At 39.0% G+C, this 17,058-nt stretch overlaps 1 protein-coding gene across 1 annotated transcript in view; it reads left to right on the top strand.

Annotated features, from left to right (window-relative positions):
• Window positions 1–17,058, top strand: part of LOC119792739 (inositol polyphosphate-5-phosphatase A-like) — a 185,862-nt gene that overhangs the window by 122,919 nt on the left and 45,885 nt on the right. Inside the window, exon 9 of the mRNA XM_038299500.1 lies at window positions 8,423–8,507. Coding sequence (XP_038155428.1) covers window positions 8,423–8,507 — 85 coding nt within the window. The remainder of the gene's footprint in view (window positions 1–8,422; window positions 8,508–17,058) is intronic.

Genomic DNA, 17,058 nt, shown 5'->3' with positions numbered 1-17,058 from the left:
TAATTTCATTTCATCCCATTATAGATTCCCAGTATAATCTCTAAGGGTGGAGGGGACAATAAAGGAATGTATGGATAGATAATAACTTCAGAATGTCACTTGGGAAAAAAAAAAAAAAAAAAAAAAAAAAAAAAAAAAAAAAAAAAAAAATCTGTATTTTTTGTTTCCATATTTAATTAAAAAATTTTTTTGCTTTAATTGGCATAGAAAATTTTTTTGGATTTAAATTTTAACCAATGAAATTAATTTAACTCATCACTTCATTATGCGTTTGGTTGTTTTCAATGAAATCATCATGAAAATTAGACCGGGAGGTTCTTTTTCCACATTTTTCAATTCATTTTTCATTTTTGAAAATAAACTGAGTTGTAATATGGCTTAAAAAAAACTGATTTTTTTCTAAAAAAATATGATCAATCAATTTTTCTTCTTCATTGACTTTAATGATTAAAAAAAATGAAATAACTTAATTTCACTCATCCCCTCTGGGAGGCAACCTTACTTGGAATGGTAATGAAATTCAAGAGATTTCACAAAAAAACTAAGAAAATCACACAGTGAGCTAGTTCATGGGTTATGTGCAGATAAGAACAAAAAGAGATGAATTGATGTCGCTATGAGCTATGGATGCCCAAGAAGTCCATTGGTTGGGTAAAAAAATCCTGATTTTGATACATCTAAAAAATCCGGATCCGAGAATTTGATTAATCAATTTCATCGATTGATTACCCAGTCTTAAAACAATGTTATGACAAAATATATAAAAAGTATTTTATGCAAGAACATGAAAAGGACCTCAGATATGCTTACCCCACACTTGAATATTGTTGACGTGTGTAACATGTGAAAAGACAATTATTCCCTTTGCCACATTCCCACACAGGACACTGGAAAATAAAAAAAAGGAAATGCATTTTTTTGTCTAATCTTACATGGAACTTGTTGCCACCTTTGTTTTTAGAGATATCACCTTATAAAGGAAAAAAAAAAGTAAACTTTTTACCAAGCATAGCATAAAAAAAGTATCTTTGAAAAAATCTTTTTGGCTTCAGTGAAGCTGAAGCTCAGGCTTCTCCGTTGCCTGGAAAACTTTGGCCTCTAAATGATAAAACCAACACCTTTTTTCTATCTTGCTTAAAAAAATGTCCATTGTATGTTCAAGTTTGTTTCTTTTTCCTACCCCCATTCAGAGTGGCTGGTCCGGTTCAGGGGAGAACAGTTTTACATTACAACTGTGAAATCCTGGTATAAAGGCTTCCTTTGTGGTGCACCATTATTTTCACACAAATATAGTCCATTGTCACAGTGCTGAAGTTAATTTGATCAACATTGGAGACATTTAACTGTTTTGTTCACTGAAAAGACTTGTTTCATGCTCATTTTCGGGGCCATTGAGAAGGAATGATTGGCAGAAAAATAATGTTGCCCTTAACAATTCAAAGCAATTAGTTTCCCATGGGGAGGCAATGGGCTGCACTGGCCACCACACAGCGATGCTTTGTCATTTTATGGAGGGTCATCAGTCAACTGTCAAAGCGTCTCAAAGAGCCCTCCAATCTAAATGTTTCCCTTTAGGCTTTTCCCAGAACAACAGGCTGAAAGAGCTGAGAGAGGCCGGCTCGTCTCCAGCCAATAGACATGTTGAGCAGCAAGAAGGAGGAGTGGATAATCAGAAGGAGATCCTCCATGAAGCCACAGGGAATTCCTTAAGGTGTTCCTGTCTGTGCAAACATGCTAATATTCCCAATGCAATTAACACACTGTAGTGTGTTGAATTCATATAACAAACATTTCTTTATTTTCTTGCAAGATCCAATAAAAAAAAACAGAGGCACTGATTTGAGGATTCCTCCATTGTCATGTTCATTCAACAAAGATGGAGCCAACATAAACAAAAAGATACCTATAAAATCATTGTACACCCCAGTGTTTCTGCTCTTTACAAGTAGGTCAGTTCATCAAGGAGAATTTTTGTGCACCTGTTTATATAATTTGATTTCCATTTATTAAGATTGCAGGCATGTACTTCACAAAAATTATCTTAATATCAAATTAAAACATTTAATTCATGTTGAGGATTCCTTAATTTTTAGCTTTTCTTTTGGGGAAATTATCCTATTGATGAATATGTTGTTGCACAGAGAGGTTTGTGCTTACAGGATGGCCAGGTTCTATAGCTGCATAAAGAAATCCCATATCATCACCCTTTACCGCCATGTTTGACAGTATGTTTGAGATATTTGCATATATATTCTTAGAAACCATATGCAACATTTCATCAGGGTTTTTTTTCCTCTCATAAACTTAAACATCTAGAAAGTAAGATGGAGCTCTTTTTGTTTGTTTCAAGTTGATTGGATGTAATCATTTCCTCTCTAAAAGCATTGGTGGTTACACTCCATCCCACACCTGTATGCACCGAGCCAGTGAACCGGTTTACCACTTTCTTTATAGATGAGGTCACGTTGACGATTATTAGTTAGTCATTTGATTCGGTTCACCTGGTCGATACTTTTCCTATTGAATACTTTCCAAGCTTCAAATGTTCCCTAAGTTATTCACTCCCAGCTTTTGAATTGTAGACTCTTAAGTATTTATCTTTACATTGTAGCACCACATTTTTAAAACAATTTAATTAAAACTGAGCCATTTACTTCCCATCTAAAACCAATCTGTGTCTTTAACTATTGCACAAAACTGATTTTCTCCATTCATTATCCATAGCTTCAGTCAATTGTATTGTTTTAATAAATGGTGTTCTTACTTCTCACAGGTCTTTTCCTTAATTTAACTTTGTCTCGAGTGGTCACTAACCCCTGTGTGACCGTAGTCCACTTATGAACCCCCCACCCACACTCAGGACCACATCTTTCCTGTATGGTGTTATTGGGGTAGGCGTTACTAAGGAGATGGGTGGCTAACAGCGGGGCGATGCCACAGTTGTCCAGCAGTGTCAAAGGTCCTGTCAGAGGCCAACCGCGGTCAATTCAAAAAAGACGTCACCGGCAGATTCTTCACAATGTTAACATTCTCCCAAAGTCTAAGCATTTACTTACAATGGATGACGGTGTTCAACTGGGCTATTGTGTGCAAAGCAGGAGCTGCTTTGCTAGCGTATGGTTAGTCAACTTGTCAACGTAATTGTGACATGGCCCCACGTTGCCCCTCATAATCCTGCAGAGCCCTCCTGATATAGCTCAGTATAGCTGTCAGTCATCAGCATATTATCTGACCAAGAGACATTGAGTGATTGGGGCTTCAGAAAAAGGAAGAGATGAGTGGAATTCAGAAAAAAAAAATTATAATTCATAAACGGGGGTTGTATTAGAAACAGAAAAATGGGTGTCTATGCATGATTTTAATGATTTAAAGAAGTCTTTTCGTGATTATTTGTTTGCATGTTTGTAGAAAATTTGTATTAAAAGAGCAAAACGGTGCCCTGATTTGCTTTGTTGGTCAGAGGAGCCTGGGAGCAAGGTTCTGGGCCATGTAATAAATTAACGTCTATCCCCTATCAATGTGTTGCCCTTCGGAAGGCCTGTTGAAGACCCCAGCACAAACTCCAGTGAGAACAGGCCCTATGAAGAGGGCTCTTTCAGGGGTGTCACCGTGCGATGAATTGGCCAGAAGAAAGCTTGTTTATAGACTTTGCAAAGGAGTGTGTCTTTGTGGGGAAATGTCACTGACACTGGTACAGTTTGCCTGAATGGACTATGATGACGAGGCTGATGGGAGGTCCCACCAAGTGTGAGGGTCAGCAAATTGGTGGGGGGCACCCCTAAGCTCAGGACCCCCCACCCTCAGGCTCCTTTCATGCCTAGTAGCTGTAGCTAATGTTGCAATTCTTCGATCCTCCACAATGGCCCTGGAAAAAAAGTCAACTTTCACACCAGCGGGTCACCATGAGTGCTTTAGGAAATGATCGTGTAAACAGAGTGTTACCTTCTGACCTGTGGCTGAAACCTCAGAGCCGCAGACAAAACAGCCAGGCGGTGGGTATTAGACATGCCTGTTAGCAGGAGAAAGACCTCAGGCTGTGGATAAACGTGCATTTCCTTTCTCATCCCATTAAATTATCACTCACATTTTAACTTTGCAATTCCTTGTCTCAACAGCAAACGCATTTTTATTGATAAAAATCAAGACTTATTAGGTCTACTTGGTCTCTTTTGGGACTGCTGGTAAAATTCAGTTGTCCAAGAGATGTGTAGGAGTTCCCACGGTTATAAGAACATCTTATTAGCCTTGTTACTGCCCTCTACTCAGCTCAGCTGGATAAAGTGTTTCTATACAACTCAGTCTCTTAGCACCCTCATGTCAGGTCGTAAATGACACCAGTCTGAGTTAATTAATGAGCTGTGGGACACACAAGCACTCACAATCCCTCCGGATTACTGTGGCAGTAGTGTACACTGCGTCAGTTGGTTTTGATATCGCGGCTGTAGGATACATTTCACAGGGAAGTGAAAGGTTTCCTTCTTGTGGCTTGTTGCTAATGCATTCGGCAGGTATTGGCTTTCTTGATGCTGTAGATAATTTGACCACTCAAAAATATTCATTGAAATTCCTTGTATAGAAGTGGTACATTGTCGTTTAGATTTTCCAGAGAATAGCAGTCATCTGCCTATAGGTCTTTCTTTCCTTGTGCCAGTTTCTCATATCTCTGAACCTAAACTGGTGTTTGAAAATCATTTAGCATTTATTTTATTTATATAACAGAAAGAATACACACAATAAAACCATCAATATAATATCTGTTTTGTTGCAGGCAATTGGTTGGGCAAACAAATTTTTTTAAGTGTAAAAACATTTAAAATACCACTCTTCATATTTGTATAAATGTATAACATAGAGAATAAACCCTGATTGTGCTTCAGTAATGAGTAAAAAGTTGCAGCATTAAGCGTTTTTTCAAGGATGAACATTTACATCCTTTTAACTTATAATTTTAACAAAAAAATAACAAAATTGAAGAAAAAGATTTATTAGGAAAGGAAGAAAATAATAGCTAATAAGAATTTAAATTAGTAACGAATATTTATTCAGTAAATCAACGAAAGAATAGATGATGCAACAAGTGAATTATGTAGAAATGTGAAAACAAACGAGTGAATGAGTAAAATGGTTGAATTAATAAAGATCTGAATACCATAAGGTGAATTAGAAAATGGCTTAAAAGTAGTAAAAAAGAAAATAAATAATTAAGAGAAATTTTAAATAAAGAAATGATCAAACTGGATTTGATCTAAATCTCTAAATGTTTATATTATTTATATTGCTAAGTTAGTTTGTTTGGTTTTGCATTTCAGTATAATTAGATATGACTTGCATTCTTGCATCTTCTGGGTGCATTTAAATGAAGCTTCTTATGAATAGGTGCTGCATTAATATAATGATTTGAATTAAATACAATTAAATTAAATTGAATTGAAAACAAAATTACATCAGCCACAAACATTCAAAAGGAAATTATTTTGTTAATTACCTGATTAAAGAAAAAGTAATGGAGATTAACCATTTTGTTTTTTAATCCAGTGAAATATTGAAATGAAAGGGTTCCTTTTTTTATGTGAAACCTTTTTGCACCTCCTTGCAGCCGGGCTTTACGACAGCCGGCCAGACTGAGACCAACCGCTGTGAAAGGTTTTTTTCCCCTCTCTTTACGGCCTCATAAATATATTGTTATCTGTGCCTGAGAAGTCAACGGCAAGATTTATTCACACAATTAGTGGAGATAGTGAGCCAAGCATCCTGACTCATTAATTAAACAAGCGCGAGCACTACATCCACCTTAATTTCTAATCTCTGCTCAGTAGAAGAGCCACTTTTAAGTAGGTGATGAGGCATAAGAGTTCATTATATGTCGCTTAGGTGCATTTTTTTATTTTACTATATTTTTTAAAAGCACCGAGATGCTGGCACTCTGCAGAACTTGCGTAGATCTGGAAGTAGTCCATGTTACAGAAAATGATCCACTGTGACTCTTCTAACATTGTACTCAAACATTGAGTCTCATCTTTGTATACACATTCATATAAGTGAACCATAGCTGGTCTGTATGTTAAAGCTCTTTATAAGATGTAAATCAAAGATAATTCTTCAGAACCACATTCCCAAAGTCTTTTAGAAGCATTTGGATCTTTAGAGCAGACCTGCACACTGTCGTGTTAGCTCACTGTCCCTTTGATCAATGCAGCAAACTGAATTTTCTGTTTTTCAAAGCAGCCTATCAAGGATTATTGATTTAATTGTGCTTCATTTACGTCGTCAGATGATGATTAACTGTGCTAAGGGCTTACTCAAATGCCCTGAATGGATGGGAAATGCACCGCAGACAAATCCCAGAGGATGGAAGGAAGTTGTTGCTGTAGAAGAAGGTCCCTGAGTTACATTGGTGATTTGCCCTGATTTAGATTATCTGAAGAAAATTACTCAGACACGGGGTTCCATTTCAGTCTTAATGGACCAGCTCTAGATACATACATACTTCTTTATCAAGATTTCAAGTGTTTTATAATAACTGAAACATTTTGACTCTACTTAAGTCGAAGATGATATGTTAATATGCAGAAAATAGTGGAAAGAATAACATAATTGAGGTGTTTGTTGCAGTCTTAGTCTCATCCGACCAATACATACTATTCTCCATGAAGTCCAAGAAGAGTTTAGGAAACTCCATAGTTCTGCTTTTGTGATGATACTACAGAAAAGCTCTGCAAGGACTGGTTGGCCTCTAGTTAGTTTCTAATGTTTGTTATGCAGACCTGGTGACTCCAAAGATCTCTGATGTCACGTTCTAACAGTGAGCTTTTATATGTGTCTCTACATCCAGGGGTCCCCGACTCTGGTTCTAGTATACTACAACTTTTAGATGTATCCCTTCTTCAACATTGCTAAATCAAATGGCTGCATTCTCTCTCCAGCATGTCATTCACCTCAGCAGAGGTGGCCTAGGGGCGTGGACTGCCTGGGTTGCGATTGCCTGGCATCCATGGGTATGGGAGTACAATAGGGATATGGGGCGACAGTGGCGTTGGATGTAGGAGTTTGCCCTGAAATCGAAGGGTTGACAGTTCAAGCCCCGACTCCGACTTTCAGTGTCGTTCTGTCCTTGGGCAAGACACTTCACCTGCATTGTCTACTGATGGTGGTCAGAGGGCCTGGTGGCGCCAATGTACGGCAGCCCCACTTCTGTCAGTGAGCCCCAGGGCAGCTGTGGCTACAATGTAGCTTGCCACCATCAGTGTGTGCGTGTGTGCGTGAATGGGTGAATGAATGTAGTGTAAAGCGCTTTGGTCAGGTCTCCTGACTTGAAAGAAGGCGCTATATAAGTACATGCCATTTACCATTTACCATATGGGACCTTGAAGGGCTGTTACTGGTTCAGGATTTGGCCTTCGGGGTCCGGGTGCTCCCGGCTGCCCTTCTCTGGTGGGTGTGGCTATCCTTATGTCTCCCCTACTTGTGTCGCAGTGATCTGGGGTGCTTTTGGATATCTGGGGCCAGGATAGCCTCTTTATCAATCCTGGGCCCTGTTGGGGGAGTCTGGGGCCGCCCACACCTGCTATTAAGCATATTTTCATCCTGAAGAAACTTGGTAAATCCTTTATACACAAGCATGCCCATGCCTACATACAATGGAAGTTGGGTTCCAGGTGTTCACAGATGCACAATAATGATGAATACTAAGCTGCAGCTACAGATATATAAAACCCTGAATAATATTATGTAATAACCATAGGTTTTGACTTTGACACATGTAGATATCTAAGGGATACCCACTGCTTTTGAAGCTTTTTTTTATGTTTACTTTGGTTGTGTTCTTTTTGCTGTTTTTATGGTGTTTGTTTTCTTTATATATCATCTCAAACAGGTGTAGAAGCAGACTTCTAGGGGTTACTGTATATCTTCTGGGATATCCATCTTTGCTGTTTTGTGTTATTGTTTCTCTTTTCTTGCCCTATTTCTTGTCTCTATCTCTTTTTCTCTCTTCCTTACTTCTTATTCCCTCTATCTTTGTAACCTCTCCTTCCGTCTTCTTCCGTAGTATTCGATTTTAGTCCCCAAAATTATTTTCAATAAAGATTCATATATAAGAACCAAGTGGAACCTTATGGCAAGAGTCATAATTGACTGCTTGTGAAAGCAAATCACTTGATGTATTTTCTAACTCTGGGATATCTTTCCCACAGACGCACACAGAAACACAAAAATCCTTAGAATAAACAACACATTTTAAAAAGTAACCTCCTTAGATGGAATTGTTCAGCCCACCAGGTGGTGCTGTAACCCTCACAATCTAAATCCTCTTCCAATTAAAAGGCTTCACTGATTATTGATTGTTATAAAGTGTCTTTTTTTTTTTGGTTTCTGTTTTCTGACATTTTCTTTTGGATTAATTTCTTCTCTGATTGTTTTGCAGGATCACAGACCAACGATATGACAAGCTGCCTTACTTCCTCTTTGGGGACTTTAACTTCAGGTTGGACTCCAGGACCTTATTTGACGTGAGTGTCCTTTGCAGAACTTATTGTGAAGCATGAATGTTTCACAGCCAGCGCTGCCAAATTCATGTTGATCTAAAGGCTTTGTGTGTATCAGAAGGACACTGCAATACAGTAAAAGCAGTTTTAGCTTTGTAGGGTCTGCTCAGAGTTATGAGTCATTAAACACCTCACTGTTTCTGCCCCAGCTGTGTTTGCCAACTGAGCCTCCAAGTGCATTGTTATGTTATGGTGCCATTTACTCCTCTTTTCCCCTCCTCCTTCACCTCCTCCTCCTCTGCAAATGAGGCCAGTGAGAAATGAAGCAGTGCAGTTAGTCTGCATTGTCCATGAGTAGTTGGTGGGGGGTGGGACAAGTCATGAAAGCCCACCACAGACAGTGATATGTCCGATGATAACAGAGTGGGAGAGACACTTGTAGGGCGATCCTCTCTGGCACAATGGTCCTCGAATCAGTGGGCCTGTTCAAGGTGTGTGCATTGTTGGTGTCAACTAGAGCCCCCATTCAGAGGAGAGAGGAGGTGGGAAAGCTCTCTGAATGGAGAACTCAAATCACTTGGAGAGCTCTTCACTCTGTGTGGCACGGAAGAGGAAAGCTTTTGTAGTTTGTTATCTGCCCACTAGGGGATAACCAGCTGAGCTGAGCTGAGCTGCACCACATTCACATGTTTTCCACTCCACTGTGGGCACTGATTCATCGTCTCCCAGTTGGTGCAGGACATTTGATTTTGGGGCTGTAATCAGATTACATCAACCGCTGGTCATATGAATGTGTGTCGCTTTGGAGATAATAAATGCAAGTACGCTCCCCGCTTTAGCAGATGTTGAAAACACATCAGGCTATTCAGTAGCGACAGTCTGCAGTTAAATGTCACCTGGCACACATTTAGGTTACTACATTACTATTATTACATTGATATCTTATCAGGGCTCGCTGGGATAAGAGATGTTGTGTTCCAAACTTTGAAATATTCAAAGAAGCAACAGTTTTTTATGGCCTATAGATAAACGTGGCAAAGTCTGAAAGCATCAAATTAATTTATCTTATATTTGGCTCATTTCCTCTCCCACTCATATCCAGTTATTCTGGTCTGATAAATCTGTTTCCCTCTATAGCTTCATCAAATATATAATTCAGTCTCATAATCTGGGCTGAAGGCAAAATGATTATTATCATCTCTGCCATTTGATTGAGCTTCATTACAAATTTTAAAAAAACAACAACAAAAAAACAGTTTGAGTACTTTTATATGTTTTAGATTACGATTGAAAGTATATAAATGTAATTACAGTTTAGCAAAGGATTATTAGAAAGAATACTTAAAAAGTTGTTTGATCGATCAATTTTTTTTAATTGAAGATATGTAGTAAATGAAAACACAAAAATAAAGGAATAATGAAAGATACTATTGCTTACCACATTACCATCCATTTATTAAAATGTCAAAAATGCTATTGTTATTTAATAGGAACATTTTTATTCAATATACAATTTTTTCGGGCTGATTGTAAAATCTCAACTTAAATCACGGCAGTTCTAATAAACAGGGTGGAGGCTGGAAGGCTCTATGTTCTGGTTTCCTTCATTTCATGTCTTGGCAGGTATTTTAAAATAGGAAGTCAGTGATGTGAATGAAAAAAAATATATATATGTATATATATATATATATATATATATATATATATATATATATATGTATATATATATATATATATATATATATAAAACACATGCAGGAGTTTCAGATTAAACTTGGAGACGTAGCAAAGAGCTCAACACAAGCAGATACTTAATACAAACCGAACCGGAACGAGTTGGTTAGACTTAGTTTGGCTAAATTTTCTGCTGCTTCTTGGTCTAATTTGGCAGTTAGTAATATGAGTTCATCATGTAATGGAAACAAACCACTTAAAAAATGTAAGAATTTTTGCAGTTTGCAGTCTGAATAGTCAGTATCTCAGTTGATCTAGAGAAGAAACATTACTGAACCATGAACATTGAGCGGCCAGTTGGACATAAATACAGATTAAACTCTGTATTAAATGTTTATCATCGCAAAACAAGGTTAAAAATGGTAAATATGGAACTACTATGTTAAATGTAGCATGGGCAGGATCCTCTTTTACTATAGTGTCAGAAAATAGGGACTATAACCAGAAAAAACACTGAGGGAAAAGCTTTAGGTAGAGCCTTAATGCAGTCAGGCGATGATGCAATCGGTGCAGCCTTCATAAACCCAAGTTGAGGTCAACCTGCCTGATCCACGCTGAAACCTTGATATAGGCCAAGACAGTTGCGATGTCACAGATAAACAAATGGACTGAAGCCTCTCCGTAGGATGTAAGTCACAGCTCGGAGGCCGTTTTAAGCCCTTTAATGACAATTAATGTCAACAGGACAATTAGTGCACATCCTCTGAAGTGCTTAGCTGTAGATGGGCTGCTGGTGGATCGATCCGCAGATTGATTCAGACACGCGGAGGTTGGCCTCTCTGTCTCAGTGTTGGGGAGTCCATTTTTTTATTGCTTTATTTTCTTGTTCATTCTGCCCGGAATCAACCGATTAAAAAAAAAAGACTCAAAATTTCCTTTCTTTTTTTCTTTTAAAAATGATGACATAGAGGTGCATCTTTAATCAGTTAGAAAGTCATTAACATCTCAGTTGAAAAAATGATATGAGATTATTAATGATTAGGGCCTAATGTTATAGAAATTCATTTTGCAGTAAATTTATTATAGAAAGAAAATTTAATGTATACTTTTTCTATTACACAAATGTGGGCCCGCTGTGTCTGTGTAGCTACTGTATGTTATTTACAGGTGTATTTTAGTTTTAGGGCTCCTTTTGCATGAGTTGTTGCATCAGTGCAGTCTGGGATAGAGGGAGTCAATCAGTCTGCTGGTATGAGGAAGCCAACTTTGCCTTTATAGGGACCTTTAGATCGTATGTGGTGCTGATTCTCTTTTGGGGGTTGGATGTGGCCGATAAGGCTCTATCCATGATCCATAAAGCAGGTGTTGGTACGTATAGCTGCGTGGAAGCTGCATAAAGCATAGAATCAGCATTTTTATAAAGCTTTCAACTGAGGGAATCGTTAAATCCTCTTAAACTCTTTTAGGTGACAGCATAGATTCTGGTGGGCTACCATCAGCAGATGACTTTGCTCCCTATCTTCCAAGCCACACATTGGACTTCTGCTTACAGTCAGTGTCTCTCCACTCTGCCTTGAAGACAAAATGTGCTTTAATCTGATAAACAGGACTGAGCAACAGTGGTCTGTTTTTTTCCCTCCTCCTTAGCCCAGTAAAATGTGTCCATCACCTCCAGTTCAGGAGAAACCTAAGATTAAAAATGCTACAGTTGTAGCCAATAATCTTAACATGGCTGTGCAGTGACCTTCTTAAATGAGCTTTGCTTCACAGTTGTGTGCAAGCCTGTGCTTTTTGACTTGTTTGCTCAACTTTTGTTGTTAAAATGTTTTCCTTCCACTTAACGTTCTAGCAATCTGTGAAGATACAGCACTGTATTAACAGCCATTTTCTCTATAAACAACATTTTGAGGTTTACCCCTCATATTATTGGTTTTATTGGACAAGTGGTGGTAAACATCCTGAATGAAGATTACTTTTGTGCCATATTCTGCAAAACTGAAGGGTACTTTTCATCAGCTTTAGGTGATTGTTTTTTTAATGAAAAGAAATATACAAGTTAAATAAGTAATTGTGGTTCATCAATGTATGTAATTTAATATTAAGGTTTTGACTTGAAATGCTATACATTTCTATAATGTTTTATGGATAATATTCTAAAGGTGTTGCTGCTGGAGCAGAAAATGAACGAATGAAACCAGCAGGGAGGATCCTGTTCTGTTCTGTACAGTTTTTACATTTAGTCAGGATGGATGGTTCAGGGACAGGTTCGGATACATCACTGAGAAGGAGGTGGCTTTGAAAGGCTGTGGGTTTGTTATTGTCAGAAGACAAATTTCAGGTGGCAAATTCCCGACATGCTTGTGCGCCGGGATCAGTAACCACAGACCTGCAGCCGCCCCCCCTCCCGCCCAGCCCGGGCAACCCCATTAATTGTGTCCGACAGAGGGAATTGGTTTCAATTGACCCCCATTCAGCAGCCCTTTGACTGGCAGACAAAGGACACAGCCACGTGGAGACTAATGCAGGAGCTGAGCAGCCTGGAGGTGGTCCAGGCCCCACCGGCCTCCTCTTTCCTCTCCCATGGGTCTTATCGTGCCTTGGCTTGATCATGCTCTGCATCGGTGCTGATTAAAACAAGAAATCACAAAGGGTGTCTTTTGAACATATAGTCTGAATCATACGTTGTGGGATGCTTCACAGAGCCCCCATTCATGTGCATTCTTTAAAATCTCATTGAACGTTTCCACTTTAGTCAAATTGAAGTCGGTTATTATTGTTAGAGCACAGTTGGGCTGCAGACACTCAGATGTTTCTGATACCAGATCAAAGTTATTTAATTTAGCCTTTTATTAGCCATCACATAGATACAGACAAAAGAAAAGACACACCTGGAGGTATGCAGACAAACATGGCTTCCATTGCTCTATAAAAACAAAATGTTTTAAAACATTTGGTTCTAACAAAGTTAATTTCACTTTTTTCCTGGTTATTTTGCTCAAAAGTCCTGAATAAATTTTCCTTATTTCAACCTTTCTACTCATTTTACCCTTTAAATCTGTCTGTATTTGGCTGTCTCATTCATTTTAGGCTCTTTACTACGTCATGTTAACTCCTGTAAACTCTGTAAGCTAAAGGTCAAAGCAGAGCTCTTTCAAACGTCTTTCTAGTAAATACTTATCGAATGAGTTGACTCTTTTGGCTATAGTTTTTAGGATTGGGAAAAGGATGTTCAGCAATAAAACAATGAACCTATTTGTTTACCTGGAGGGCATACTGTCTGTATGTGCCATGATCAAAGGACACAAACAGTAAATTCTGAGAAAGAGATTGTTTGCGTTCATTAGTAGTTGCTTTGTACTTGTATTAATAGAATAGTTGAATTCTATAATTTGAGAAGCTTATAGAGGCCCATCTGCGAACATGAAGGGCAGCAAATTTAACCCCAAGGTCAGAATCTGGGAAGCCCAGTTAAACACCAAAGTGGCTCCAAAAGTTCTCTCTCCGTCAAGTCTTAGGTCTCATGTCAAATGTTAAAATTAGCCTAGTTATAGAAATATTGCATAAGTATGGTTTTTCCAGAATAATTTCTATTAGAACTACAGTTAGGCAGCACTACCTGGGTTTTTCAGCTGTCAACTGAATTACCCTTTTGGCCTCTGGAACAACTTCCTCTGATCAGATGACACCAAAGTAAAATGTTCAGCCCAGAAGCACAGCTTGTGATCTAAATCAGCAAAACAGCACAAACCCCTCACACAAAGTTTAAAACACAAAGATGCAAGGTCCATGATTTGGACCTTTTCTGCAGACACGACCAGGATGCCCCACATCGACTGAGATCAACATCCTATTCTATCCATCCATCCATTATCTGACACGCTTGTCCCAATTGGGGTCGCGAGGTGCTGGTGCCTATCTCCAGCTGTCTACAGGCGAGAGGCGGGGTACACCCTGGACAGGTCGCCAGTCCATCGCAGGGCAACACAGACACAAATTCACAAACACATTCACACCTAAGGAGAATCCAGAGAAGCCAATTAATCTAACATTCATGTTTTTGGACTGTGGGAGTACCCGGAGAGAACCCAAGCATGCTCAGGAAGAACATGCAAACTCCATGCAGAAACCTCGGGCCGGGACTCAAACCCAGAACCTTCTTGCTGCAAGGCAGCAGTGCTACCCACTGCCCATTGAGCAATTTTCTGGACTTTGTTTAGCCTCCCCTGGCCGATTGGAGCTCCAAACACAGAAGCAGATCTGAAACCCTAATGCAGACATGGCAACGGCCCAGTCAAAGTCCAGGTCTCAGTCTGCTTGAAATGCTGATTTGAGACTTTAACAGAAAAACTTTCAGAAAAACTAAACGCCTTAGATCTCACAGCTATTTTTGATACATCTATATAAAAATACATCTTTATTCTTTGCTTCTATGATTCAGGCAATACATTTCAGCAGTGTGCGCTTCAGGGGGAGTGATGCTATGTTTGGCATGTATCCCCCCTCCCTTGATGTGACCATGAATCAGCAGTATCGATGACAGACTAAGGGCCCAGTGCCCAAATTCCCAGTATATTTAAAATCCCTCCTAATTAAACTTAATAGAATGTAAATTTAATATCTGCAGAGAATATGTGCTGCTGGCCGACTTGCTCCAATATAAGGATTGATAGAGGCCAGCGGGAGGGGTTAATTGCCGACTTGATCTACTGTCGCCCGGACATGGTGTGGGGCTGTTTTAATTGAGGCTGATCTGTTGGGCAGATTTCATTAGGCTCAGCTGGCCGCTCGCTTACTGGATTAGCAAGCATCCCCCTGTCGGCTTCAGAGGGGAGTGCAGGGGAGGCTGAGGAGGGGCCAGAGTGGGCATCAATCTCTCTTCCTTTGTCCTGTGTCCTTTCTCTCGCTTGAGCAGCATGAAATTAAAGGTGGGCCCCTTGACTATCCCTACTGAAAATGAATGCTGTAAAATGCCTTGTAATGACAGACCAGTGGGGTAGATCATTCATTTTCCTCACAGCGGCGGACACACGCACAAACGGCAATGTCAGGACAGATAAAAAGCTAGCAGCTTTAATGTAGGAACTTTGTACGGCTTGGCAGGAACACCATGTTTCAGCTGAAGTTTTTCATCAACTATTCAAAAGCAATTTTCTTGAAGGTGTTTTGATGTTGATTAGATGTTTGCAAGCCACTATAATTAGGCATATATGTAAAAAAAAAAAAAAAAAACACAGGCAGAGTTTAAAGGAATCTATAATGAAATCAGTCTAATCATATAGATTTCAATGAAATTACGTCATAATTTAATTGTAGTTATTAAAGTAGTCAAATATAGTTAATGATGAAATTGAGGCAATTGTCAAGAGTTATTTACTTTACACTGATCTTTCCCCCTGAGAAGCATGTGGCAACAGTGGAAATGAATGACTCTGTTAGCAGCCAGCGTCTATGAGAGCTTGGCTCAGTATCAAACCAATAATTTACACACAAATCTTAGTTTCTCTTATTTATGTAGATTTTATGTCTTATAAGTAAGGAAAAACAGCAAAACTATACATCTGACCTATGAAAACTAATACCAAAAAGACTATCTCATGTAAATTACATTATTTTAATCATACAGATTTTTTCGAGTTGGTTGAGGTATGTGATTTTCAGCTGGTAAATCATTTTATAATGTTGCAGGTAGGGTAGCGACAGTCGAATAAATGAAGATGATCGTATCGGAGCCAACTGAATGTCTCCTGAGATGCTCTGGATAATATATCTAATATAATGGGAATTTAAAACCAGACCACATCTTGTCTGATGACTTACATTGTGTAAAGCTCTTTGAAAGCACATGGCTAAATTAGTCAATTAAATTTTTTTCACCAAAATATAATTGGAAAAAAAAGTCAGAGTGAGGTTATCATAACTCATGCATGAAGTGGTTAAAATAAATGATGAGGGATAATCTAACCGAATGCTTGTTACCTTCAGCCCCAGGCTGAACCCCCAGCAGTTCATCATCAGTTCGTCGATGGCCACCGTCCTGGCTGCTGAACCTAAACCTCCTAAATAAATTTCAGCATTCTTCAGGCTGACTGTGACGTTCCTGCGTGCGCACTGCTAGATCTGGACGGCTATAAATCAAAAGACAGTCGGTGTAATTTAGTGTACACTACATTAGTCAGGCTAATTAATTTTGGGGGCCATCCATCCATTAACCATCGGGCCAGCACTGATTGGGTCTCTGTTCTGTGGAACCCCTGACACCGGGGACCCACCATGGCGGCTCCCACATACACTTACACAGATGTATATAAAGCAATAAACATCCCAATTTCCATGTAATTTAGCTAAAAATGGAAATACTTTTCCATAAATGTGACAGTTTTATATATTAACACTTATTGCAGAATGAATAGCAGGGCTGTATTTGAGTACATCATTACTCGGCCAAACTGTATTGACAAATCCTCTACGTATAATGCCTGACCTAGTAAATCATTGTACTTTGCTGGGAAACACAGCCTCCTAGAATCATCTTAATTGTCCTGGAGCATTACACCTCATCTGTTCACCACTATCTGCAAGTCGAAGCAGAATTATTAGCGCCTCCTGTTTATCCCATGTCTATTTATTAGCCTCCCAGGTGATGCCTGTGGTGATATTTCCTCGCAATACAATACAGACATTTTATTTGGCAAGAAGAGTCCAATCTATCACAATGAGGGCCTATTATCTGGCTGATAACCCATCTGGATATAGAAGGAGACTATTCTCTCTAGACAACAGCTCCTGTTCTCTCTCTCTCTCTCTCTCTTGCTCTTCTCTCTGTTTGCTTACTCTGCTAATGAATACAGCTATAAGACACAGAGGAAAGAAAGAGTTCAGCAATGAGGGCGTAACTTGAGCT

This window comes from Cyprinodon tularosa, unplaced genomic scaffold (genome assembly GCF_016077235.1).
Source record: "Cyprinodon tularosa strain WSP-4 unplaced genomic scaffold, ASM1607723v1 ctg43, whole genome shotgun sequence".
NCBI lineage: Eukaryota > Metazoa > Chordata > Actinopteri > Cyprinodontiformes > Cyprinodontidae > Cyprinodon > Cyprinodon tularosa.
The sequence above is the reverse complement of the archived record's forward strand: the minus strand, read 5'-3'. Positions and strand labels throughout refer to the sequence as shown.